General features: G+C 44.7%; 2 protein-coding genes across 9 annotated transcripts in view; one reads left to right on the top strand and one right to left on the bottom strand.

The window, feature by feature from the left end:
* Positions 1-27,698, bottom strand: part of LOC130293457 (guanylate-binding protein 1-like) — a 228,087-nt gene that overhangs the window by 94,121 nt on the left and 106,268 nt on the right. The gene's annotated exons all lie outside the window — the stretch shown is intronic.
* Positions 2,298-14,590, top strand: LOC130294233 (fish-egg lectin-like). Its single transcript, XM_056543818.1, has 4 exons — positions 2,298-2,346; positions 8,464-8,694; positions 10,698-11,031; positions 14,437-14,590. Exons 1-4 carry the CDS (start codon positions 2,298-2,300, stop codon positions 14,588-14,590), a joined length of 768 nt encoding a protein of 255 aa, XP_056399793.1.

The following is a 27,698-nucleotide window of genomic DNA, read 5'->3' as shown; positions in this document are numbered from 1 at the left end:
GAGGGGCGCAGAGGAAGAGAGGTGAGGATAGGAGGGGGGCAGAGGAAGAGAGGTGGGGATAGGAGGGGTGCAAAGGAAGAAAGGTGAGGATAGGAGGGGTGCAAAGGAAGAAAGGTGAGGATATGAGGGGTGCAAAGGAAGAGAGGTGGGGATAGGAGGGGTGCAAAGGAAGAAAGGTGAGGATATGAGGGGTGCAAAGGAAGAGAGGTGAGGATAGGAGGGGTGCAAAGGAAGAAAGGTGAGGATAGGAGGGGTGCAAAGGAAGAAAGGTGAGGATAGGAGGGGTGCAAAGGAAGAAAGGTGAGGATAGGAGGGGCGCAGAGGAAGAGAGGTGAGGATAGGAGGGGCGCAGAGGAAGAGAGGTGAGGATAAGAGGGGCCCAGAGGAAGAGAGGTGAGGATAGGAGGGGCGCAGAGGAAGAGAGGTGAGGATAAGAGGGGCCCAGAGGAAGAAAGGTGAGGATAGGAGGGGTGCAAAGGAAGAAATGTGAGGATAGGAGGGGCGCAGAGGAAGAGAGGTGAGGATAGGAGGGGCGCAGAGGAAGAGAGGTGAGGATAAGAGGGGCCCAGAGGAAGAGAGGTGAGGATAGGAGGGGGGCAGAGGAAGAGAGGTGAGGATAGGAGGGGGACAGAGGAAGAGAGGTGAGGATAAGAGGGGGCAGAGGAAGAGAGGTGAGGATAGGAGGGGGGCAGAGGAAGAGAGGTGAGGATAGGAGGGGGGCAGAGGAAGAGAGGTGAGGATAGGAGGGGGACAGAGGAAGAGAGGTGAGGATAAGAGGGGGCAGAGGAAGAGAGGTGAGGATAGGAGGGGGGCAGAGGAAGAGAGGTGAGGATAGGAGGGGGCAGAGAAAGAAAGGTGAGGATAGGAGGGGCACAGAGAAAGAAAGGTGAGGATAGGAGGGGTGCAGAGGAAGAGAGGTGAGGATAGGTGGGGCGCAGAGGAAGAGAGGTGAGGATAGGAGGGGTGCAGAGGAAGAAAGGTGAAGATAGTAGGGGGGCAGAGGAAGAGAGGTGAGGATAGGAGGGGGCAGAGGAAGAAAGGTGAGGATAGGAGGGGCACAGAGAAAGAAAGGTGAGGATAGGAGGGGCACAGAGGAAGAGAGGTGAGGATAGGAGGGGTGCAGAGGAAGAGAGGGGAGGATAGGAGGGGTGCAGAGGAAGAAAGGTGAGGATAGTAGGGGGGCAGAGGAAGAAAGGTGAGGATAAGAGGGGCGCAGAGGAAGAAAGGTGAGGATAGGACTCTCTTTCTATTAGATATCCCCCCCCTTTAGGCAGGCAGGCAGGTTGTAAGCAGGCTTCAGCCACCACCACCTCCCTTTCCACCCTCCATATACAAATAGATCTCCCCGTTTAGGCACTTAGGTTGGCAGGCTTCACTCACCTAGAACCCCCCCCCACGTCCATTTTGCTGCAGGATTTTAAAAAATACTAAAAACATAACAACAAAGTTACCTTTCACCGCACCCACGCAGAGGTGTTCCGTCCGGCGCATGAACGTCCGTGTCATAGCGTAGGCGGCGTGACGTCATATCATTGCGCCACCCATGCCATGACACGGACATCCTGCATGGCCTCCCGTAGGTAGGTGGAGTGAGTAACGGGGCTGGGAGCTTATAGCTCTCTGCTCTGCCACTCTGCGGCCGCAGGTCCTGATAATAATGTGAAGTGGCAGCCAGCCCGCGCTGCTGTCGCATTGGGCAGCGAAGCACGGGCCGGCCGCTGCCAGCCCACGGGGCGAGCGGCCTACCGGGGATTATCCTGTTATCCCGGTAAGCCAGTCCGGCCCTGGATGTCACTGACTGCCATCAATGCCATAGCCTATAGGTTGGCACATGATTCAGTCAATGACGGTGCTGGATGGATGATAACCTTTTAAAGTAGCTGAGCTGCCTGTGGAGGGTGAGTTAACCACACAGCATTTCCCCCAGTGAGAACTAGGAGACACAGTTACTGCCAGGGCCAGTAACTTATGTACAGAGCCATAAAATCACCAATCACATTTTTAAAGGAGCCTAGGCATTTTGAATCACTGTATTTCTATTATTTTAAGGTTACATATGTCTCTTCTGCCCATGGATCATTGGGCATCTATATGGTCATAGAACACTAGAACAAGTAGTATCTAACACATTAAATACATAAATTCACCATGCCCCATGGAGCAGGGCAATGTGACCTCTAGTCTCTGCCTGATTAAACATCATGTAACTTGGGGAGGAGTTCAGGCCGCTTATAAGACCTCGCTGCTCATCTTAGTAAGGAATCAGGACTAAGGAGTCATCCCAGTAAGGAGCCATCATGATCCAGATCCTCAGTCTTTTATTGCTGTGCACAGGAACTGCTGCAGGTAACTTCTGCCTATATATTAGCTGAATAAATTTGAGTACTGCAAATGTAAGTGAACAATTCAACTCAAAGGGTGTAAGTTTAGGAGGTGCAAAACTAACAATCACATAGGAGCTTAACCCCTTAAGGACCAGGCCATTTTACACCTTAGGACCAGAGCGTTTTTTGCACTTCTGACCACTTTCACTTTAAACATTAATAACTCTGGAATGCTTTTAGTTATTCTGATTCTGAGATTGTTTTTTCGTGACATATTCTACTTTAACATAGTGGTAAAATTTTGTGGTAACTTGCATCCTTTCTTGGTGAAAAATCCCAAAATTTGATGAAAAATATGAAAATTTAGCATTTTTCTAACTTTGAAGCTCTCTGCTTGTAAGGAAAATGAATATTCAAAAAAAAAAATGTTTTTATTCACATTTCCAATATGTCTACTTTATGTTTGAATAATAAAATTGACGTGTTTTTACTTTTGGAAGACATCAGAGGGCTTCAAAGTTCAGCAGCAATTTTCCAATTTTTCACAAAATTTTCAAACTCACTATTTTTCAGGGACCAGTTCAGGTTTGAAGTGGATTTGAAGGGTCTTTATATTAGAAATTCCCCACAAATGACCCCATTATAAAAACTGCACCCCCCAAAGTATTCAAAATGACATTTAGTAAGTGTTTTAACCCTTTAGGTGTTTCACAGGAATAGCAGCAAAGTGAAGGAGAAAATTTGCAATCTTCATTTTTTACACTCACATGTTCTTGTAAACCCAATTTTAGAATTTTTACAAGGGGTAAAAGGAGAAAATGTATACTTATATTTGTAACCCAATTTCTCTCGAGTAAGGACATACCTCATATGTCTATGTAAATTGTTCGGCGGGCGCAGTAGAGGGCTCAGAAGCGAAGGAGCGACAAGGTGATTTTGGAGAGTATGTTTTTCAGAAATGGTTTTTGGGGGGCATGTTGCATTTAGGAAGCCCCTATGGTGCCAGAACAGCAAAAAAAAAAAACACATGGCATACCATTTTGGAAACTAGACTCCTCGGGGAATGTAACATGGGATAAAGTGAGCCTTAATACCCCACAGGTGTTTCACGACTTTTGCATATGTAAAAAATATTTTTTTTTCACTAAAATGTGTGTTTCCCCCCAAATTTCACATTTTTGCAAGGGTTAATAGCAGAAAATACCCCCCAAAATTTGTAACCCCATCTCTTCTAAGTATGGAGGTACCCATAAGTTGGCCTGAAGTGCACTACGAGCGAACTACAATGCTCAGAAGAGAAGGAGTGATATTTGGCTTTTTGAGAGCAAATTTTGCTCGGGGGGCATGTCGCATTTAGGAAGCCCCTATGGTGCCAGAAGAGCAAAAAAAAACACATGGCATACCATTTTGGAAACTAGACCCCTTGAGGAACGTAACAAGGAATAAAGTGAGCCTTAATACCCCACAGGGGTTTCACAACTTTTGCATATGTAAAAAAATATATATATTTTTTTCACTAAAATGTGTGTTTCCCCCCAAATTTCACATTTTTTCAAGGGTTAATAGCAGAAAATACCCCCCCAAAATTTGTAACCCCATCTCTTCTGAGTGTGGAGGTACCCCATAAACTGACCTGAAGTGCACTACGGGCGAACTACAATGCTCAGAAGAGGAGGAGCACCATTGAGCTTTTGGAAAGAGAATTCGTTTGGAATGGTAGTCAGGGGCCATGTGCATTTACAAAGCCCCCTGTGGTGCCAGAACAGTGGACCCCCACATGTGACCCTATTTTGGAAACTACACCCCTCACAAAATGTAATAAGTGGTGCAGTGAGCATTTACACCCCAGTGGCATTTGACAGATCTTTGGAACAGTGGGCTGTGCAAATCACTGTTCCAAAATCTGTCAGACAACTGTGGGGCGTAAATGCTCACTGTACCCCTTATTACATTACATGAGGGGTGTAGTTTCCAAAATGGGGTCACATGTGGGGGGGGCGTCCATTGTTCTGGTACCATGGGGGCTTTGTAAACACAAGTGGCCTTCAATTCCGGACAAATTTTCTCTTCAAAATCCCAATGGCGCTCCTTCTCTTCTGAGCATTGTAGTGCACCCATAGAGCACTTTACATCCACATATGGGGTATGTTCTTACTCATAAGAAATCGGGTTACAATTTTGGGGGGCTTTTTTTCCTATTTTCCCTTGTGAAAATGAAAAATTTAGGGTGACACCAGCATTTTAGTGAAAAAAATATATTTTTTTTGTTACGTTCCATGAGGGGTGTCGTTTCCAAAATGGGGTCACTTGTGGGTATTTATTTTTTGGGGTTTATGTCAGAAGCGCTGTAAAATCAGCCACCCCTGTGCAAATCACCAATTTAGGCCTCAAATGTACATGGTGCACTCTCACTCCTGAGCCTTGTTGTGCGTCCGCAAAACATTTTACGCCCACATATGGGGTATTTCTGTACTCAGGAGAAATTGCGTTACAAATTTTGGGGGTCTTTTTTTCCTTTTACCTCTCGTGAAAATAAAAAGTAAAGGACAACACCAGCATGTTAGTGTAAAAAAAATTTTTTTTCACACTAACAGGCTGGTGTAGACCCCAACTTTTCTTTTTCATAAGGGGTAAAAGGGAAAAAAAGCCCCCAAAATTAGTAGTGCAATTTCTCCCGAGTACGGAGATACCCCATATGTGGCACTAAACTGTTTCCTTGAAATACGACAGGGCTCTGAAGTGAGAGAGCGCCATGCGCATTTGAGGACTAAATTAGGGATTGCACAGGGGTGGACATAGGGGTATTCTACGCCAGTGATTCCCAAACAGGGTGCCTCCAGCTATTGCTAAACTCCCAGCATGCCTGGACAGTCAGTGGCTGTCCGGAAATGCTGTGAGTTGTTGTTTTGCAACAGCTGGAGGCTCTGTTTTGGAAACACTGCCGTACAATACGTTTTTTTTTTTTTATTGGGGGGACAGTGTAAGGGGGTGTATATGTAGTGTTTTACCCTTTATTATGTGTTAGTGTAGTGTTTTTAGGGTATGTTACAATGGCAGAGGTTTACAGTGAATTTACCGCTAGGAGTTTGCTTTTTTTCTCCATCATTCTGCACTCAATACCTCATGGAATGGAATTTGAGACAGTTTTGAAAATTTATTAAAAAAGGAAAAATTACAATTTAACATGGACATAAGTTATCATATCAGAGCAAAAACCAAGCCATGAGGTGGGGAAAAACTGCCTGCAGAGCTCAGAGAAAGGGTTGTGTGAAGCCACTGATCTGAAGAAGGGTACAAAAAATTCTTCCAGACTGAAAGCTTCTATGATCTGGTCTGATATAACCAAGATTAAACCTTCTAGCCTCAATTCTATATGTCTGGAAGGAACCAGGCACTGCCCTATTGCCTGCCCAATACCATCTCTATAGTGAAGCAAGGTGGGGGCAGCATCATGCTGAGAGGACAAGGAGGCTGGTCAGAGTTGAGGGTAAGCTAAATGGAGCAAAGTACAGAGATATTCTTGAAGGGGTTCTCCAGCAAAAATCCTTTTATTTATTTTTATTTTTTTTTAAATATGCCCAAACTGCTTGCTTAAACAAAAAAATGTACTTACCTTCCTCACTCCACCATAGCCTCTGTCATGCTTTACTTGTGCTGGGGGTCCATAAGCCACATTGGCACTCAGCCAATTGCTTGCCACAGGGGTGTCCTGCATCAGCCAGTGATTGGCCAAGCAGTGTGATGAATTGAGCATAGCCACGGTCTCCACAGTGCTCAACTCCCGGGTGCAGTGGTCACATTGCTGCTCAGCCAATGACTGGCTAAGGAGGAACAACGCTGTGGCCAGTGAATGGCTGAGCAGCAATGTGATGTATGGACCTTCAGCACTAGAAAGTGGAGCACTAGACCTTCAGCACTAGAAAGGAAGGCTATGGTGGAGCTGGGAATGTAAGTACAAACTTTTTTTTTTTTTTAAACAGGCAGCCTCTGCATTATTAAGTATTTTTTCCCGGAGTACCCTTTTAACCTCTTCAGGACATAGGGCATATGGATACGCCCTGCATTCCGAGTCCTTAAGGACCGAGGGCGTATCCATACACCCGTGGGAATTCCGATCCCCACCGCTAGCCGGTTGGGGACCGGAGCCGGATGCCTGCTGAAATCGTTCAGCAGGCATCGCGGCATATCGCCCAGGGAGGCGAAAAAAAGTTGTGAAACACCTGTGGGGTGTAAAGGTTCACTTAACCCCTTGTTACGTTTCCCGAGGGGTCTAGTTTCCAAAATGGTATGCCATGTGTTTTTTTTTTTTGCTTCCAAAAAGCCAAATGTGACTACTACTCTTCTGAGACCTGTAGTGCGCCAGCAGAGCATTTTTCACCCCCATATGGGGTGTTTTCTGAATCGGGAGAAATTGGGCTTAAAATTTTGAGGAGTATTTTCTGCTATTACCCTTTTAAAAAATGTAAAATTTTTGGGAAAACAAGCATTTTTGGTTAAATTATTATTATTTTTTTTTTACATTTGCAAAAGTCATGAAACACTTGGCTCACTTTATCCCATGTTACATTCCCCGAGGGGTCTAGTTTCCAAAATGGTATGCCATGTGTTTTTTTTTTTTTTGCTGTTCTGGCACCATAGGGGCTTCCTAAATGCAACATGCCCCCCAAAAACCATTTCAGAAAAACATACTCTCCAAAATCCCCTTGTCGCTCCTTCGCTTCTGAGCCCTCTACTGCGCCCGCCGTACACTTTACTCGAGAGAAATTGTGCTACAAATACAAGTAAAAATTTTCTCCTTTTACCACTTGCAAAAATTCAAAAATTGGGTCTACAAGAACATGTGAGTGTAAAAAATGAAGATTTTGAATTTTCTCCTTCACTTTGCTGCTAATCCTGTGAAACACCTAAAGGGTTAAAACACTTACTAAATGTCATTTTGAATACTTTGGGGGTGCAGTTTTTATAATGGGGTCATTTATGGGGTATTTCTCATATGAAGACCCTTCAAATCCACTTCAAAACTGAACTGGTCCCTGAAAAATATCCAGTTTGAAAATATTGTGAAAAATTGGAAAATTGATGCTGAACTTTGAAGCCCTCTGGTGTCTTCCAAAAGTAAAAACACGTCAATTTTATGATGCAAACATAAAGTAGACATATTGTATATGTGATCCAAGAAAAAATTATTTGTAATATCCATTTTCCTTACAAGCAGAAAGCTTCAAAGTTAAAAAAATGCTAAATTTTCAAATTTTTCATCAAATTTACGGATTTTTCACCAAGAAAGGATGCAAGTTACCACAAAAATTTACTACTATGTTAAAGTAGAATATGTCACGAAAAAACAATCTCGGAATCAGAATGATTACTAAAAGCATTCCAGAGTTATTAATGTTTAAAGCGACAGTGGTCAGATGTGCAAAAAACGCTCTGGCCCTTAAGGCCAAAATGGGCTTGGTCCTGAAGGGGTTAATTAAAACCTGATCCAGACCTCAGACTGGGCTGAAGATTCACCTTCCAACAAGACTATGACCCAAACCATACAGCTTAGACAACACCGGAGCGCCTTGAGTGGCCCAGTAAAAGCCCTGACTTGAACATCTCTGGAGAGACCTGAAAATGGCTTCCACCGACGGTCCCCATCCAACCTGACAGAGCTTAAGAGGATCTACAGAGAAGAATGGGCGAAAATCCCAAAATCCAGGTGTGTAACCCTTATGGCCTCGTCCCCAAGACTGGAGGCTGGAATCACTGCTAAAGGGGCTTCAACTAAGTACGAAGTAAAGGGTATGAATACTTATGCCAGAACAATATTTTATTTCTTCCTTTTCAATCAATAAGCAAAGATTTCTCACATTCTGTTATCACTTTGTCTTTATGGGATTGGTTTTAAACCTATGGCAAAACTATGACTTTCACTCTGGGAGTTGTAGTTTTGCAGCACAACGGGGAAGATTTATCAAGACTTGAGTAGAGAAAGAGTGGAGCAACCAAACAGATCACTTCTTTCATTTTTTAAAAATATATTACAAAAAAGTGTTACATTATAGGATTGCTCTTTGTTTATTTCTTGTACATTATTGCTCATGTTTACTTTGACTGTGTTGTTTCTATTGCCCTTGTACTCTCTTGTTCTCAGATCTACTTCTATGCAATCTTATACCTGGGAACCTGAAGCAGATAGATGCGGGTGCCGGTCAGGTTTATGGTGTGAATGATACCGACTATATCTTCAGATTGGTGGACCAAAGCTGGACGTTGCTTTCTGGACAACTAATCCATGTGTCTGTCGGTGCAGCTGGTGTATGGGGTGTCACCAATTCCAACACTGTCTTCAAATATCAAGATAACAGCTGGGTATCTGTTAATGGTAAGAGGAAACCCCCGTGCCTTGTGGTTTTCTTGGTTCTACACCATTTCCACCTACTCCATGTAAATTTAGGGACAACTGCAGTAAACCAATCCTAATTCCCCCATGTCACATTCAAATTGATCCAGGAAGCTGTGATATTAGGAGCTGTTTGCTTTGATCTTAACATAGTAGAGCTGTGTTTGTTCTTCTGTTCCTGCCTGTAATATGGTGGAAACATGGCGGACACTCTTTTCCTTGAATAGCAGCTCTACAAAATGCTACCAAACGGCTCCACATATCTCAGCTCCCTGAACCTTTGTGAGTATGAAATGGTGCGTGTTTTAGATTTTAACCATAATTTTTTCCGCAGCCTAGAATAAATTTAAGATTGGACTGAATAAAGAACAAGCATACCTATTTTATCTCATGGTACTTTCCATAAGTAAACTTGTGTTGACCCTTGTCTATGTTCCTCCTCCTTACTTATTTGAGATCATGAATAGGGTTATTCAATTTAATAAGAAAAAAGGTAAATGTCCCATTAGTATTCTGTTATTATCTATTATTCTAATTTAAAAACAAGGATCATAGTAAAGCTCAGTTTTACATCCATGGATAGGAAAGCTGGCAATCACAGTGTGAGGGCAGAGTAAGCAGGACTCCCACTGTCTCTAATAATGTCATGATTTACTGTTTACTGAGAAATCCTACTACAAACTATATAAACCTATACAGGGCCGGACTGGCCATTGGGCCAACCGGGCATCTTAATGCAGTGCTTGACTGAGCTATTGATAGAGAGCTATTGGTACCTCCTTGTCAATCAATCTTGTGGCCGTCTGCATTATGCAGACAGCCACAAGAGGCCGAGTGTCTCTTCCTCTGCGCTCCGGGGCATGAGTAACATCAACATGCACTGGGGCACAGAGCAGAGGAAAAGACAGGAGAAGAGAGGCCACACTGCAGTCTATGCGGGAGCCAGGTGAGTATGTTTTCTTTTGTTGCTTTTTTTTCAAGAGGGGCTACCACTACTACTTCTACTACTACTACCCAAAGGGGCTGCCACTACTACCTAAAGTGGGCTGCCACTACTACCTAAATGGGGCAGCCACTACTACCTAAAGGGGCTGCCACTACTACTACTACCTAAAGGGGGCTTTAACTACCTATAGGGGGCTACTAAAACTACTAGGAAAAGGGGGCTACTACTACGTGAAGGGGCTACTACTACTAATACTATGTAAAGGAGGCTGCTACTACTTCCCAAAGGGGGCTGCTGCTTCTAATATCTAAAGGAAGCTGCTTCTACTACCCAAAGGGGCTGCTACTACCTAGAGGGGGCTACTGCTATTAGTACTACCTAGAGGGGCCTACTTCTATTACTTCTTGAAGGGGCTACTGCTATTACTATATATGGGGTTTGCTACTACCTACAGGGAGTAACTATTTACAGGGGGAAGTTATCTACAGGGGGACTTAGCTATAGGTGGCACCTGCGTAATGGTGGAAACCATAGGAATGGGCTTGTCTACCTATTGAAGCATTATGCAGGCACCCACAAGGCACTGACCTGACAAAGGGCATAGTCCAGGCCAGGCCGGAAACACCTTGAAGTGTGCTACTAATAAATGTGATTTTAATGTCACTAGTCTCGTTCATCGGTCTGGTCCAGCACTGCAGAAAACCCATATTTCTATTTTGCCTTGTACTATTATCTACTGCTGACCTACCATTGGAAAGGATCAGAGGGATTGCCTGCTGCAGGACCTGATGTTTCTATTCTACAGTCGATTGTAGGCTTTGTGCTTTTAATGTAATACCACTTGATGAGTGGATATTTTCCCTCCCATTTTTATATTATATAATACAGACTGTACTAGGGGCACGTGCCTTTTTTCTCTTTTCTTTTCTCCATTCTGTTCTATTTTTAAAAATCTGAAGTTGCTAAACATGCACCCCATGACCCCCTTGATTTTCACATTACATTCTTCTAACATTTATCCTTAATCCTGTTGCCATAGGGGCTCTGAAACAGATTGATGCAGGTGGGAATAAATACGTGGCTGGAGTAAATTCACAGAACTCCGTTTACTGCCTAAACCAAGATCAAGTGGTTTCTTTGGCTACAACGTTGACCTATACCAGCATAGATGGAAGTCTGAAGTACTACAGCTGTGGCCTTTATGGCTGCTGGGGTGTAAATGGCAACAATGAGGTATTTTATCGCTATGGTGTGCAGCCTACAGCCTGCTCTGGAACAAAGTGGGAGAATATAAAAGGTTCTTTGGCCATGGTGGAGGTCGGCGCAGATGGTTCTGTGTATGGCGTGAGCCCTCAGGGAGATGTCTATAAAAGGTAAAGGTTTTGGAGACATTGAATCATTTATGACATAGTATGGTAGATGAAACATATAAACTAACCTGATCAGCGGCACGCTACTGTTTTTCGGTGGAGCGCCATTGAAAGTACATACAGGTGCAGGGAGTAAGCAGTGAGGCATGCAGCATTGCTGGTCACCTCCTGTCTGCCGAACACATTCGCACGATCAGAATGTCACATCTACCCCAAAGTGATAGCAATAAAAACGTCAGATTTTTTTTTCTTCAAAATATCAGTTTTTTCAATGTGTATTTGTCATTTATAGCTTTTTACGTGTCACAGAAACATATCAAAAGTCTTAAATTAGTTGGGGCCTCAGAGCTGTGGACCCCACCAATCAGTAGAATGAGCGAGATAAGTGCACTTTACTCCCTGACTCTCAGTGATCTCCGTTCTGTGGCCTTATAATAAGTCTATGAGGCCATCCCATGACGAGGACAGAGATCGGGGAGTGAAGCACGCTGCAGCATACTTCACCTGACATACAAACATAGGAGTATGTCAGCAGATAAGAATTATTCAGCCCATCTAGTCTGTCCAATATTCTAAATACTAAGAATAGTCCCTGGCCCTATCTTAAATAAAGGATAGCCTTATGCCTATCCCATGCATGCTTAAAGGAAAACTGTCAGCCAGAAGATCCACTGCTAAATTCAGTGAATCATGCGCAGAAGGCGGGGCTTCACTGGCTCGATTTACATATTCATTGTCTGTGACTCCACATACTAGTGGAGTCACAGAAAATGAATGTGTAAAATGAGTCGGTGAAGCCCCGCCCCTGAGCGTGATTTACTGGATTCAGCAGAGGATCTTCTGGGGGACATATCTCAGGACCTACTGGACATATTTAAGTAATTGACCCCTTGTTGGACTCCTGTTCACCCACACTATATGGGTCTAGTGTGGGTGAACAGGCTGAAAGTTTTCCTTTAAACATCTTCACTGTATTTGCAGCTACCACTTCTACAGGAATGCTATGCCATGCATCCACTACTCTCTCAGTAAAGAAATACTTCCTGAAGGTGGAAACAACAAAAACATGTTGAATGGAATCAATATCCTAATGGATTAGGCAGTGGCTGAGTGACAGACAACAGAGGGTTGTAGTCAAAGGAGAATATTCAGAGCAAGGTCTTGTTACCAATGGGGACCACAGGGATCTGTACTGGGACCCATTCTGCTTAATATTTTTATTAGTGATTTTGCAGAAGGTCTTGGTATTTTTGCTGATGACACAAATATATGTAACAGAGTTAATACAGATAAGTGAAACAGTCCTAAGCTCAGTATCTAAAAAAGGGATTTAGGGGTCATTATTTCAAAAGACATAAAGGTAGGCAGACAACATCATATAACAACAGGAAATGCTAAAAGAATGCTTCGGTGTATAGGGAGAGGTATTAGCAGTAAAGAGGGAAGTGCACGTGGGTGTATAGGAAGAGGTATTAGTAGTAGGGAAGGAACTGCACATAGGTGTATAGGGAGAGATATTAGCAGTAGAGAGGGAAGTGCTCATGGGTGTATAGAGAGGTATTAGCAGTAGAAAGAGGGAATTTCTAATGGGTGTATAGGGAGAAGTATAAGTAGTAGAGAGGGAGTTTCTCATGGTTTTATAGATAAAAGTATTAGTAGTAGAGAGGGAATTGCTCATGAGTGTATAGGGAGAGGTTTTAGTAGTAGAGGGAAGTGTTCATGGGTGTATAGGAAGAGGTATTAGTAGGAGAGTGGGAAATGATCATGGGTGTATAGGGATATAGATACAGACAGAGGGGATATGATAGAAATTTTTATATACATAAAGGAAATCAACACAGTAAAGGAAGAGAGGAGATTTATATAGGAGAAAAACTACCACAAGAGGACATAGTTTAGATAAAGAAGGATAAAACTTTATTCAGTGATATCAGATGGCCTATTCTGCGTATCTCCTGAATATCTCTAATTACACTTTGAACCGCAGCACTTGGAATCAGCAGCCAACCAAATTTGTCTGTTCTCCTGGTCGGTGGGGGGTGTCAGCGCTGAGCCTCCACCGATCTGGAGAGAACGGGACAAAAAGATTGGCTGTTGATTCCAAGTGCTGAGACCCCAATGGATCACAAGTTTTTGCATGTCTCTGTGACATAAAGGTTACATAAATGACAGGCACGCTTTGATAACGGCTCACACACCTTTTTATGTTGGTTTTTAAGAGGTTTTAAGTTTTATGGTTCTCTAAAATAATGGCTGCACAGGAGATCATGCGTTCATTGGTTGAGTGCCTGGCTGACACTATGATCACTATGTACACGGCTCTCATAGAAGCGTTGTGCATGCAATATAGACAATAGCACTGCCACAGCTTTCATAGGTACCAGGTGTCATGTGATCCCATGGCGCTTGTCACATAAACATGACCCAGCATAATCATACTGACTTGCAGAAGTTAAAGGGGTACTCCAGGGAACTGAACCCATAACCCATCCTTTCCCTCTCCCCAACCTATGTATTTGTCCAAATATCATTCATTAGATATATAGAGCAGTATCCCCCTTTCAGCTGTAACTTACATGCAAGGAGTGAGAGAAAGACATCATAATCTGATCCTCCTTGTCTTTGTGCAAACCCCTTAATGAGACTAGCCCCCACTATCCTGGAAGACATACACCACGTGATTTCTGGCTTCACAGCCACACCTCCCCTCCCTCTCTCCTTCCTGTGTGAGGATCTTGCTGGCAGCCCAGTCTCCTCAGCACATAACGCTGCTCTTTTCCTGCTGTAGATCTAACCACTGACTACTTTTATTCAGAGAATATCATGATTTATTGCTGGATAGTTTGGAAGAAAAGACATGTACAGTGTGTTTACAACAACACAGCATGAATACAGATAGCAAAAGCAGTTGGCTGGCAGGCATTACACAGAGCTGCACTGACTGCTATTAGTTGTAGTCTGGGCTGCAAACAAGAAAAAATAATATTCAGGAGACAACAGAGGCGACAGGAGCTGGCAAAATCACATGGATAACTACAGGGGACACAGAACAGGTATTGTGGTGGCTTTGGGGCATTTTTATTTTTCTTAACTTCCCTGGAGCACCCCTTTAATATGTCGTTTTTTACAACATACAAAATTTCACAAATAAATGTATCTTGGGTTTTGCAATACATTATATGGTAAAATTAGGGAATCAGTAAAAAAGTACAACTTATCCTGCAAAAATGTAATCGGTATGTTTTGATTAAATAAATCATTTTGTCTACTTGGAGCCACCACTAGGGGAAGCTCACTGCTGCCCTAATAGTAGCTACAGTATGTCATTGGGACCCCAGTTGGGAAAGTAGTTCATAGGAATAAACCATAATAATCACATGACTAAGATGCCTCTTATCTCTATTTTAGGGATGAAGTCTCAGAAATGAATCCTGTTGGAACCCAATGGATCAAGTTGAATGTCTGTGGCAAGTACCGCCATGTGTCATATGATATGGGAATCCTGTGGCTTATCGCTCTGAATGGAGACATCTATAAATGCCAAGTCTCTTGCCCATGTTGATCCCATGAACACATGTGACAAGAGTTCATAACATTACAAAGTACAGAATACTTTGTTGTTTGTGATTCAATCAAAATGCATTAGAATAATCGAAAAATAACAACAACAACAATAATAATAATAATTCACAAATAATTCACACACACACACACACACCAATTTTCTGTAAATCTTTCCACATGAAATAAATTCTATCCTGCAAACTATTTATTTTCTCTTTTGTTTTTTCCAATTTAGTTATTGGGGTAGATTACCAATAATTTTGTGAAGTGTTAGGCAAATATTTTTGGTATATAAACTGCTCTTTGTCCAGCAAGATACAAAAGATCTACAGATGAATTAAGCCTGTCCCGGGCAAGTAGTGAAAGACGGGGCCTGCAAAATGGTGGAGCTTCCCTTTACAGCCTTTACCTGCTTATAGTGCAGGGTCCCAGTACAGTATATTTCTTATGGTTTGATGAAGCATCACCTGAATGTATTGTACTTTATGTAATATGGGACTGTAATGTTGTTGATTTGCATTTTTCTATATTGCCAAATAATGGTAGATGATAATAAGAAGGTAAACCCCTTCTCATAAATTCACATCCACTTTCTGCTCTCTGCTGCCACCTATGGTGAACAGCATTACTGTAAATTTAACCTTCTGGTATTCTGTAGAATATTCTAGCATAAAGTTGGGATTATTAAAATTAGCTCCATATATAAGTGTAAATTTACCAAGCCACATGGTCTCAAGCTTTGTTGCTGCTGTCTTAAATTGGAGTTTCAACATAGTTGCCAAAGATTACCAGGATCGCACGTACCAGGACAGGCTACCAGGCTGATGACTAGAGATATCCTGCGTGAGGACTTCTCTCTTATTTTCCAAAGACTGATTGTATACCAATATTCCAGGGCCTCTTAGCAGTCTTTGCGAACCTCCAGTCAGTCAAATTCATTGTGTTCACCAACCTGCAGTGTTTTCCAAGTCTTTCAGGGGATTTGCCACCTCAGGAACTGCTTACCAGGACATCTACACTCCATACGGATTATAGGGGACCATAAAAGAGAAAAGAAAGAATTAAACTCATGACCTACACCATACAAACCCATTATCTTTACTACTTAACTATAGCCTTATTGGTTAGCAGTGCTTACTTAATAGGACATATATATGATGAACATAAAAAGTGAATGCAGTGAAATGTAACTACCTAGTCCAGTGTTTCCCAACCTTTTTTGGGTCATGGCACACCCCGGAAAAAAAAAATTCAGCCGGGCACACCAAACAAAAAAATTGTGAAAAACGCCTCTAAAAAAGCCAATTTAGTATAAAGCTAATGTAAGCAGTATGCAGTACACCTATATCATTAGTAGCATCCCTCCCTCCCTCCCTTCTTCCTATCATTGTTGTCAGGATTCGGCAGGCTGGATGTGGATCCTCTGTGTCAGAGAGGGATTGGCGTGGACCGTGTCGGTGGACCGGTTCTAAGTTGCTACTGGTATTCACCAGAGCCCGCCGCAAAGCGGGATGGTCTTGCAGTGGCGGTAGCCACCAGGTCGTATCCACCGGCAACGGCTCAACCTCTCTGACTGCTGAGACAGGCGCTTTACAAGGGATTAGGCAAGAGCAAGGTCGGACGTGGTAGAAGGTCAGGGCAGGCAGCAAGGATCGTAGTCAGGGGCAACGGCAAGAGGTCTGGAACACTGGCTTGGGACACACAAGGAAACGCTTTCACTGGCACAATGGCAACAAGATCCGGCGAGGAAGGGAAGGGGAAGTGAGGTTATATGGACAGGGAGCAGGTGGAAGCTAATTAGACTGATTGGGCCAGGCATCAATCATTGGTGCACTGGCCCTTTAAATCTTAGAGAGCTGGCGCGCGCGCCCTAGAGAGCGGAGCCGCGCGCGCCAGAACGTGACAGCCGGGGACCGGGACGGGTAAGTGGCTTGGGATGCGATTCGCGAGCGGGCGCGTCCCGCTATGCGAATCGCATCCCCGTCGCCAGTGTCAGTGCAGCGCTCCCGGTCAGCGGGTCTGACCAGGGCGCTGCAGAGAGGAGAACGCCGCGAGCGCTCCGGGGAGGAGCAGGGACCCGGAGCGCTCGGCGTAACAATTGTGTGACTCACAACGTGTGCTGAGCTGCTGTAACACGGCTGCTGCTGCTGCTGCTGCTGATTCTCTACGGCGGGAAGAGTTCTATGTCGTGGGCGGGACAGCCACAGGTGACGCGACACTCCCGCCTTGCGGTCGCAGCAAATCTACAAGTAGAATGAGGGGTGGGGGACGATTGGCGCCAGAGGAGAGAAAAAAATGCCTGCCATGATCACCGGACAAAAAAGAAAAATCGAGGCCAAAATCATGGGGCACATCGGGCAGTGCCGATCATGGCAGGGGCACCGCGATTGGGAATCACTGACATAGTCAATACAATTTAGTATTTATTAGCAACTCTTATAGCACCAGCTTTACAGCTATCGTATATGTTTCAGTCTGTGAGTTCACTACCTGTATATCCAATTGTACTGTACGTTTATGGATACCTCCGGGATGTAACAACTTATTCCCTATCCTAAGGATAGGACATAAGTGTTAGATCAAGGGGGGGGGGGGGTCCGACTGCTGGGGCCCCTCGCAATCTCCAGAACGGTGCCCCGGCTCCCTGCATGGAACGAGCATTTTGGACCACTGCAGGAAGCGGCGGCCGACACACCCCCTCCATGTAGGTTAATGGAAGAACCGGAGTGCTGCTTTCGCCGTTCGGGAGATCGCGGGGAGCCCCAGCAGCCGAACCCCTCCGCGATCTAACACATCCCCTATCCTTAAGATAGGGGATAAGTCGTTACATCCCAGAGGCATCCTTTAAAAGGTTTATCTGGCATCTAAATGATAAAAAAAAAAAAACAGGTGCAGGAGGTTCAGGAGGCTGCAGGACTCTTCCTTACCTCTGTGCCACCAATCACTACTCTTATCATACTGTCTGCCTCAGTCAGACTGTATAAGCAGAGCACCGATATCACTGTAAAATGCTGTGCTATAGCAAAACACTGTACAGTGTAAGCATTAAAAAATATATATATATAGATAGATGTAAATATATATATATATATATATATATACATACACACCCATAACATATAAAAAATTTAATTTGCCCCCTTTTTCCATTTTACAAATAAAAAATATATAAATCCGCTATTGCTGGGTGCAGCCTTGTCCTAACTATTAAAATATAATGTTTATGATTCTGCACAGTGAACCGCGTAAATGTGAAAAAATATCAAAGACCAGGATTGCTGATTTTTGGTCAAATCACATATCAGAAAAGAATAAAAAGTTATCAGAAAGTCTAATCAAAACCAAAATATTGCCGACAAATGCTACAGATTACTGTGCATAAACCCTCACACATTACCTCAGTGCATTAGCCCTCACACATTACCGTATATGGAAAAATGTAAAAATATTATAGAGGGTCAGAATACAGCAATTTTAAGCCTACTTATTTTGTTAAGAAAAAAGCTTAACTTTTTTTTTATTTTTTTAAGTAGCACACTTACAGAAAAGCTGTAAAAATATGGATATCATTACAATCGTATCGAGCCACAAGAAAAAGATAACCCCCCCCCCCCTCCTCGACTATTACCATATTACTGTCCATCACAAATGCAATGCAGCCATAACTTTGGCTGCGCTTTTCCACACTTTATCTGCCCCTGTGGAGGAAGCGAGCACTTGCTCTGTGAATTCATGACGGGCATACCCCCGGCCAATCCCCTATCCGACTGTTGCTGGCCCCTCCCCAAAAAAATTTTGGGCTGATAAGGTGTGGAAAAGCGCAGCCAAAGGAATGGCTGCACTGCATTTGTGATGAACAGTAATATCATGGTAGTAGTCTGGGGGTACAAAGTTGGTGACAGTTGCGCTTTAAGCCTTGGGAATCCACTCCCCCTTTCCTCTAAGATCCTCCCCCTCTTCGAAATGTGACATCAGCTGCACAAAAAGTTGATAAGGTTGCAAATTTTTACTTAAGCTTTGGGCAAATATGTGACTTTTTCTATACCATTCCATTGTCCTCTGAGTATAGTGGAATAAAACACATTAAGGGTGCGTTCACACGCTAGTAACTAGCAGTGGGTTTCCTGCTGCAGGAATCCTGCTGAGAGTTACGCTACCATTGATTTAAATGGGTCCACAGACAGTCCGCAATAGTGTCAGATTTGCGGACTGTCCGCAGACCCATTCAAATGAATGGAAGCTAACTCGCAGGGGTGACCAGACTAATGTGGACAACTACCTACAGGGGTGACCAGACTAATGTGAACAACTACCTACAGAGGTGACCAGACTAATGTGGACAACTACCTAAAGGGGTGACCAGACTAATGTGGACAACTACCTACAGGGGTGACCAGACTAATGTGGACAACTACCTACAGGGGTGACCAGACTAATGTGGACAACTACCTACAGAGGTGACCAGACTAATGTGGACAACTACCTAAAGGGGTGACCAGACTAATGTGGACAACTACCTAAAGGGGTGACCAGACTAATGTGGACAACTACCTACAGGGGTGACCAGACTAATGTGGACAACTACCTACAGGGGTGACCAGGCTAATGTGGACAACTACCTACAGGGGTGAGACGGCTAATGTGGACAACTACCTACAGGGGTGAGACGGCTAATGTGGACAACTACCTACAGGGGTGACCAGGATAATGTGGACAACTACCTACAGGGGTGACCAGGATAATGTGGACAACTACCTACAGGGGTGAACAGGATAATGTGGACAACTACCTACAGGGGTGACCAGGATAATGTGGACAACTACCTACAGGGGTGACCAGGATAATGTGGACAACTACCTACAGGGGTGACCAGGATAATGTGGACAACTACCTACAGGGGTGATCAGGCTAATGTGGACAACTACCTACAGGGGTGACCAGGATAATGTGGACAACTACCTACAGGGGTGACCAGGATAATGTGGACAACTACCTACAGGGGTGACAAGGATAATGTGGACAACTACCTACAGGGGTGAGACGGCTAATGTGGACAACTACCTACAGGGGTGACCAGGATAATGTGGACAACTATATACAGGGGTGATCAGGCTAATGTGGACAACTACCTACAGGGGTGACCAGACTAATGTGGACAACTACCTACAGGGGTGACCAGGCTAATGTGGAAAACTACCTACAGGGGTGACTAGGATAATGTGGACAACTACCACAGGGGTTACCAGGCTAATGTGGACAACTACCTACAGGGGTGACCAGACTAATGTGGACAACTACCTACAGGGGTGACCAGGATAATTGGAATAACTACCTATAGGGGTGACCAGGATAATGTGGACAACTACCTACAGGGGTGACCAGGATAATTGGGATAACTACCTATAGGGGTGACCAGGATAATGTGGACAACTACCTACAGGGGTTACCAGGATAATGTGGACAACTACCTACAGGGGTGATCAGGCTAATGTGGACAACTACCTACAGGGGTGACCAGACTAATGTGGACAACTACCTACAGGGGTGACCAGGCTAATGTGGACAACTACCTACAGGGGTGACCAGGCTAATGTGGAAAACTACCTACAGGGGTGACTAGGATAATGTGGACAACTGCCACAGGGGTTACCAGGCTAATGTGGACAACTACCTACAGGGGTGACCAGGCTAATGTGGACAACTACCTACAGGGGTGACCAGGCTAATGTGGACAACTACCTACAGGGGTTACCAGGATAATGTGGACAACTACCTACAGGGGTGATCAGGCTAATGTGGACAACTACCTACAGGGGTGACCAGACTAATGTGGACAACTACCTACAGGGGTGACCAGGCTAATGTGGACAACTACCTACAGGGGTGACCAGGCTAATGTGGAAAACTACCTACAGGGGTGACTAGGATAATGTGGACAACTGCCACAGGGGTTACCAGGCTAATGTGGACAACTACCTACAGGGGTGACCAGGCTAATGTGGACAACTACCTACAGGGGTGACCAGGCTAATGTGGACAACTACCTACAGGGGTGACCAGACTAATGTGGACAACTACCTATAGGGGTGACCAGGCTAATGTGGACAACTACCTACAGGGGTGACCAGGATAATTGGAATAACTACCTATAGGGGTGACCAGGATAATGTGGACAACTACCTACAGGGGTGACCAGGATAATTGGGACAACTACCTACAGGGGTGACCAGACTAATGTGGACAACTACCTACAGGGGTGACCAGACAAATGTGGACAACAACCTACAGGGGTGACCACGATAATGTGGACAACTACCTACAGGGGTGACCAGGCTAATGTGGACAACTACCTACAGGGGTGAGACGGCTAATGTGGACAACTACCTACAGGGGTGACCAGGATAATGTGGACAACTACCTACAGGGGTGACCAGGATAATGTGGACAACTACCTACAGGGGTGAACAGGATAATGTGAACAACTACCTACAGGGGTGAGACGGCTAATGTGGACAACTACCTACAGGGGTGACCAGGATAATGTGGACAACTACCTACAGGGGTGATCAGGCTAATGTGGACAACTACCTACAGGCGTGACCAGGATAATGTGGACAACTACCTACAGGGGTGACCAGGATAATGTGGACAACTACCTACAGGGGTGACCAGGATAATGTGGACAACTACCTACAGGGGTGAGACGGCTAATGTGGACAACTACCTACAGGGGTGACCAGGATAATGTGGACAACTATATACAGGGGTGATCAGGCTAATGTGGACAACTACCTACAGGGGTGACCAGACTAATGTGGACAACTACCTACAGGGGTGACCAGGATAATTGGGATAACTACCTATAGGGGTGACCAGGATAATGTGGACAACTACCTACAGGGGTTACCAGGATAATGTGGACAACTACCTACAGGGGTGATCAGGCTAATGTGGACAACTACCTACAGGGGTGACCAGACTAATGTGGACAACTACCTACAGGGGTGACCAGGCTAATGTGGACAACTACCTACAGGGGTGACCAGGCTAATGTGGACAACTACCTACAGGGGTGACCAGGCTAATGTGGACAACTACCTACAGGGGTGACCAGACTAATGTGGACAACTACCTACAGGGGTGACCAGGCTAATGTGGACAACTACCTACAGGGGTGACCAGGATAATTGGAATAACTACCTATAGGGGTGACCAGGATAATGTGGACAACTACCTACAGGGGTGACCAGGATAATTGGGACAACTACCTACAGGGGTGACCAGACTAATGTGGACAACTACCTACAGGGGTGACCAGACAAATGTGGACAACAACCTACAGGGGTGACCACGATAATGTGGACAACTACCTACAGGGGTGACCAGGCTAATGTGGACAACTACCTACAGGGGTGAGACGGCTAATGTGGACAACTACCTACAGGGGTGAGACGGCTAATGTGGACAACTACCTACAGGGGTGACCAGGATAATGTGGACAACTACCTACAGGGGTGACCAGGATAATGTGGACAACTACCTACAGGGGTGAACAGGATAATGTGAACAACTACCTACAGGGGTGACCAGGATAATATGGACAACTACCTACAGGGGTGATCAGGCTAATGTGGACAACTACCTACAGGGGTGACCAGGATAATGTGGACAACTACCTACAGGGGTGACCAGGATAATGTGGACAACTACCTACAGGGGTGACCAGGATAATGTGGACAACTACCTACAGGGGTGAGACGGCTAATGTGGACAACTACCTACAGGGGTGACCAGGATAATGTGGACAACTATATACAGGGGTGATCAGGCTAATGTGGACAACTACCTACAGGGGTGACCAGACTAATGTGGACAACTACCTACAGGGGTGACCAGGCTAATGTGGAAAACTACCTACAGGGGTGACTAGGATAATGTGGACAACTACCACAGGGGTTACCAGGCTAATGTGGACAACTACCTACAGGGGTGACCAGACTAATGTGGACAACTACCTACAGGGGTGACCAGGCTAATGTGGACAACTACCTACAGGGGTGACCAGGATAATTGGGATAACTACCTATAGGGGTGACCAGGATAATGTGGACAACTACCTACAGGGGTTACCAGGATAATGTGGACAACAACCTACAGGGGTGATCAGGCTAATGTGGACAACTACCTACAGGGGTGACTAGGATAATGTGGACAACTACCTACAGAGGTGACCAGGCTAATGTGGACAACTACCTACAGGGGTTACCAGGCTAATGTGGAAAACTACCTACAGGGGTGACTAGGATAATGTGGACAACTACCACAGGGGTTACCAGGCTAATGTGGACAACTACCTACATGGGTGACCAGGCTAATGTGGACAACTACCTACAGGGGTGACCAGGCTAATGTGGACAACTACCTACAGGGGTGACCAGACTAATGTGGACAACTACCTACAGGGGTGACCAGGCTAATGTGGACAACTACCTACAGGGGTGACCAGGATAATTTGAATAACTACCTATAGGGGTGACCAGGATAATGTGGACAACTACCTACAGGGGTGACCAGGATAATTGGGACAACTACCTATAGGGGTGACCAGACTAATGTGGACAACTACCTACAGGGGTGACCAGACAAATGTGGACAACAACCTACAGGGGTGACCACGATAATGTGGACAACTACCTACAGGGGTGACCAGGCTAATGTGGACAACTACCTACAGGGGTGAGACGGCTAATTTGGACAACTACCTACAGGGGTGAGACGGCTAATGTGGACAACTACCTACAGGGGTGACCAGGATAATGTGGACAACTACCTACAGGGGTGACCAGGATAATGTGGACAACTACCTACAGGGGTGAACAGGATAATGTGAACAACTACCTACAGGGGTGAGACGGCTAATGTGGACAACTACCTACAGGGGTGACCAGGATAATGTGGACAACTACCTACAGGGGTGATCAGGCTAATGTGGACAACTACCTACAGGGGTGACCAGGATAATGTGGACAACTACCTACAGGGGTGACCAGGATAATGTGGACAACTACCTACAGGGGTGACCAGGATAATGTGGACAACTACCTACAGGGGTGAGACGGCTAATGTGGACAACTACCTACAGGGGTGACCAGGATAATGTGGACAACTATATACAGGGGTGATCAGGCTAATGTGGACAACTACCTACAGGGGTGACCAGACTAATGTGGACAACTACCTACAGGGGTGACCAGGCTAATGTGGAAAACTACCTACAGGGGTGACCAGGCTAATGTGGACAACTACCTACAGGGGTGACCAGGATAATTGGAATAACTACCTATAGGGGTGACCAGGATAATGTGGACAACTACCTACAGGGGTGACCAGGATAATTGGGATAACTACCTATAGGGGTGACCAGGATAATGTGGACAACTACCTACAGGGGTGACCAGACTAATGTGGACAACTACCTACAGAGGTGACCAGGCTAATGTGGACAACTACCTACAGGGGTGACCAGGCTAATGTGGAAAACTACCTACAGGGGTGACTAGGATAATGTGGACAACTACCACAGGGGTTACCAGGCTAATGTGGACAACTACCTACAGGGGTGACCAGGCTAATGTGGACAACTACCTACAGGGGTGACCAGGCTAATGTGGACAACTACCTACAGGGGTGACCAGACTAATGTGGACAACTACCTACAGGGGTGACCAGGCTAATGTGGACAACTACCTACAGGGGTGACCAGGATAATTGGAATAACTACCTATAGGGGTGACCAGGATAATGTGGACAACTACCTACAGGGGTGACCAGGATAATTGGGACAACTACCTACAGGGGTGACCAGACTAATGTGGACAACTACCTACAGGGGTGACCAGACAAATGTGGACAACAACCTACAGGGGTGACCACGATAATGTGGACAACTACCTACAGGGGTGACCAGGCTAATGTGGACAACTACCTACAGGGGTGACCAGACTAATGTGGACAACTACCTACAGGGGTGACCAGGCTAATGTGGACAACTACCTACAGGGGTGACCAGGATAATTGGAATAACTACCTATAGGGGTGACCAGGATAATGTGGACAACTACCTACAGGGGTGACCAGGATAATTGGGACAACTACCTACAGGGGTGACCAGACTAATGTGGACAACTACCTACAGGGGTGACCAGACAAATGTGGACAACAACCTACAGGGGTGACCACGATAATGTGGACAACTACCTACAGGGGTGACCAGGCTAATGTGGAAAACGTCCACATTAGCCTGGTAACCCCTGTAGGTAGTTTTCCACATTAGCCTGGTCACCCCTGACATTTACGTTCACTTTTCTGTACCGTCAAAAGAGCAAAAATTATTATCACCAACAGTGCCTGATAGAGTTCATTGACTTATAGTGGGGTCTATCAGTTTCCATCATGGTCTCTATCATAAAACAAATTGTGCAGCATGAGCCACCAATGCAGATGTAGCCTAACCTAAACCTGTCCTTGTCCTGGCATAGCATGCACCCCCCTACCTCTTCAGGTAGTTAGGCTGTTCTGGCTAATTCTTTCCTACTTGCTGCATTTGAGTCCACCCATTTTGCTTTTATTTTAACATTTCTCTGTATATTTATATTTAATGTTTATATTAAATATATATATATATATATTTAATTATATTATAATTATTTATTTATAATTATATTTATTCATACATGTATATGTTTGCTGGAGCTGTTACCTGTGTAGCACAAATGTTATAATGAAATGTTTGCTGCCATATAGTGCTCTTGTGCGGGGCTTGTGCATATACACAGGAGTCATTCTGAAGGTGCCCGTACACCTTATACTAAGGTTGGCCAAACTCACTAACCTCAGGTGTATGGCAGCTTCCCGATTGTTGGATTTTTCTCACACGACCCTGGGGAGGAATAAGCCAGTGCTGTCAGGCTGCAGCTTACTCCCTCCCCATAGAGAAAACATAAACAATATACAGTGGGGCAAAAAAGTATTTAGTCAGCCACCAATTGTGCAAGTTCTCCCACTTAAAAAGATGAGAGAGGCCTGTAATTGTCATCATAGGTATACCTCAACTATGAGAGACATAATGAGAAAAAAAAAATCCATAAAATCACATTGTCTGATTTTTAAATAATTTATTTGCAAATTATGATGGAAAATAAGTATTTGGTCACCTACAAAAAAGCAAGATTTCTGGCTCTCACAGACCTGTAACTTCTTCTTTAAGAGTCTCCTCTGTCCTCCTCTCGTTACCTGTATTAATGGCTCCTGTTTGAACTTGTTATCAGTATAAAAGACACCTGTCCACAACCTCAAACAGTCACACTCCAAACTCCACTATGGCCAACACCAAAGAGCTGTTGAAGGACACCAGAAACAAAACTGTAGACCTGCACCAGGCTTGAAGTGAAGAAATCAACTGGGGGAGCAATTATTAGAAAATGCAAGACATAAGATACCACTGATAAACTTCCTCGATCTGGGGCTCCACGCAAGGTCTCAACTGTGGTGTCAAAATGATCACAAGAACGGTGAGTAAAAATCCCAGAACCAAACCTAGTGAATGACCTGCAGAGAGCTGGGACCAAAGTAACAAAGGCTACCATCAGTAACACACAAAGCCGCAGGGACTCAAATCATGCAGTGCCAGCCGTGTCTCCCTGCTTAACCCCTTAACGACGCAGGACGTATATTTACGTCCTGCGCCGGCTCCCGCGATATGAAGCGGGATCGCGCCGCGATCCCGCATCATATCGCGTGGGTCCCGGCGCTAATCAACGGCCGGGACCCGCGGCTAATACCACACATCGCCGATCGCGGCGATGTGCGGTATTAACCCTTTAGAAGCGGCGGTCAAAGCTGACCGCCGCTTCTAAAGTGAAACTGAAAGTATCCCGGCTGCTCAGTCGGGCTGTTCGGGACCGCCGCGGTGAAATCGCGGCATCCCGAACAGCTGATCGGACACCGGGGGGGCTCTTACCTGCCTCCTCGGTGTCCGATCGACGAATGACTGCTCCGTGCCTGAGATCCAGGCAGGAGCAGTCAAGCGCCGATAATGCTGATCACAGGCGTGTTAATACACGCCAGTGATCAGCATAGGAGATCAGTGTGTGCAGTGTTATAGGTCCCTATGGGACCTATAACACTGCAAAAAAAAAAGTAAAAAAAAAGTGTTAATAAAGGTCATTTAACCCCTTCCCTAATAAAAGTTTGAATCACCCCCCTTTTCCCATAAGAAAAATAAAACAGTGTAAAAAAAAAAATAAATAAACATATGTGGTATCGCCGCGTGCGTAAATGTCCGAACTATAAAAATATATCATTAATTAAGCCGTACGGTCAATGGCGTACGCGCAAAAAAATTCCAAAGTCCAAAAAAGCGTATTTTGGTAACTTTTTATAACATTAAAAAATGAATAAAAAGTGATCAAAAAGTCAGATCAAAACAAAAATCATACCAATAAAAACTTCAGATCACGGCGCAAAAAATGAGTCCTCATACCGCCCCGTACGTGGAAAAATAAAAAAGTTATAGGGGTCAGAAGATGACATTTTTAAACGTATAAATTTTCCTGCATGTAGTTATGATTTTTTCCAGAAGTGCGACAAAATCAAACCTATATAAGTAGGGTATCATTTTAACCGTATGGACCTACAGAATAATGATAAGGTGTAATTTTTACCGAAATATGCACTACGTAGAAACGGAAGCCCCCAAAAGTTACAAAATGGCGTTTTTTTTTCGATTTTGTCGCACAATGATTTTTTTTTCCGTTTCGCCGTGCATTTTTGGGTAAAATGACTAATGTCACTGCAAAGTAGAATTGGCGACGCAAAAAATAAGCCATAATATGGATTTTTAGGTGGAAAATTGAAAGGGTTATGATTTTTTAAAGGTAAGGAGGAAAAAACGAAAGTGCAAAAACGGAAAAACCCTGAGTCCTTAAGGGGTTAAGCCAGTACATGTCTGGGCCCGTCTGAAGTTTGCTAGAGAGCAATTGAATGATCCAGAAGAGGATTGGGAGAATGTCATATGGTCAGATGAAACCAAAGTAGAACTTTTTAGT

The sequence above is a fragment of the Hyla sarda genome, chromosome 10, assembly GCF_029499605.1.
Source record: "Hyla sarda isolate aHylSar1 chromosome 10, aHylSar1.hap1, whole genome shotgun sequence".
Classification (NCBI taxonomy): domain Eukaryota; kingdom Metazoa; phylum Chordata; class Amphibia; order Anura; family Hylidae; genus Hyla; species Hyla sarda.
This window is presented reverse-complemented; position numbering and strand designations above follow the sequence as displayed.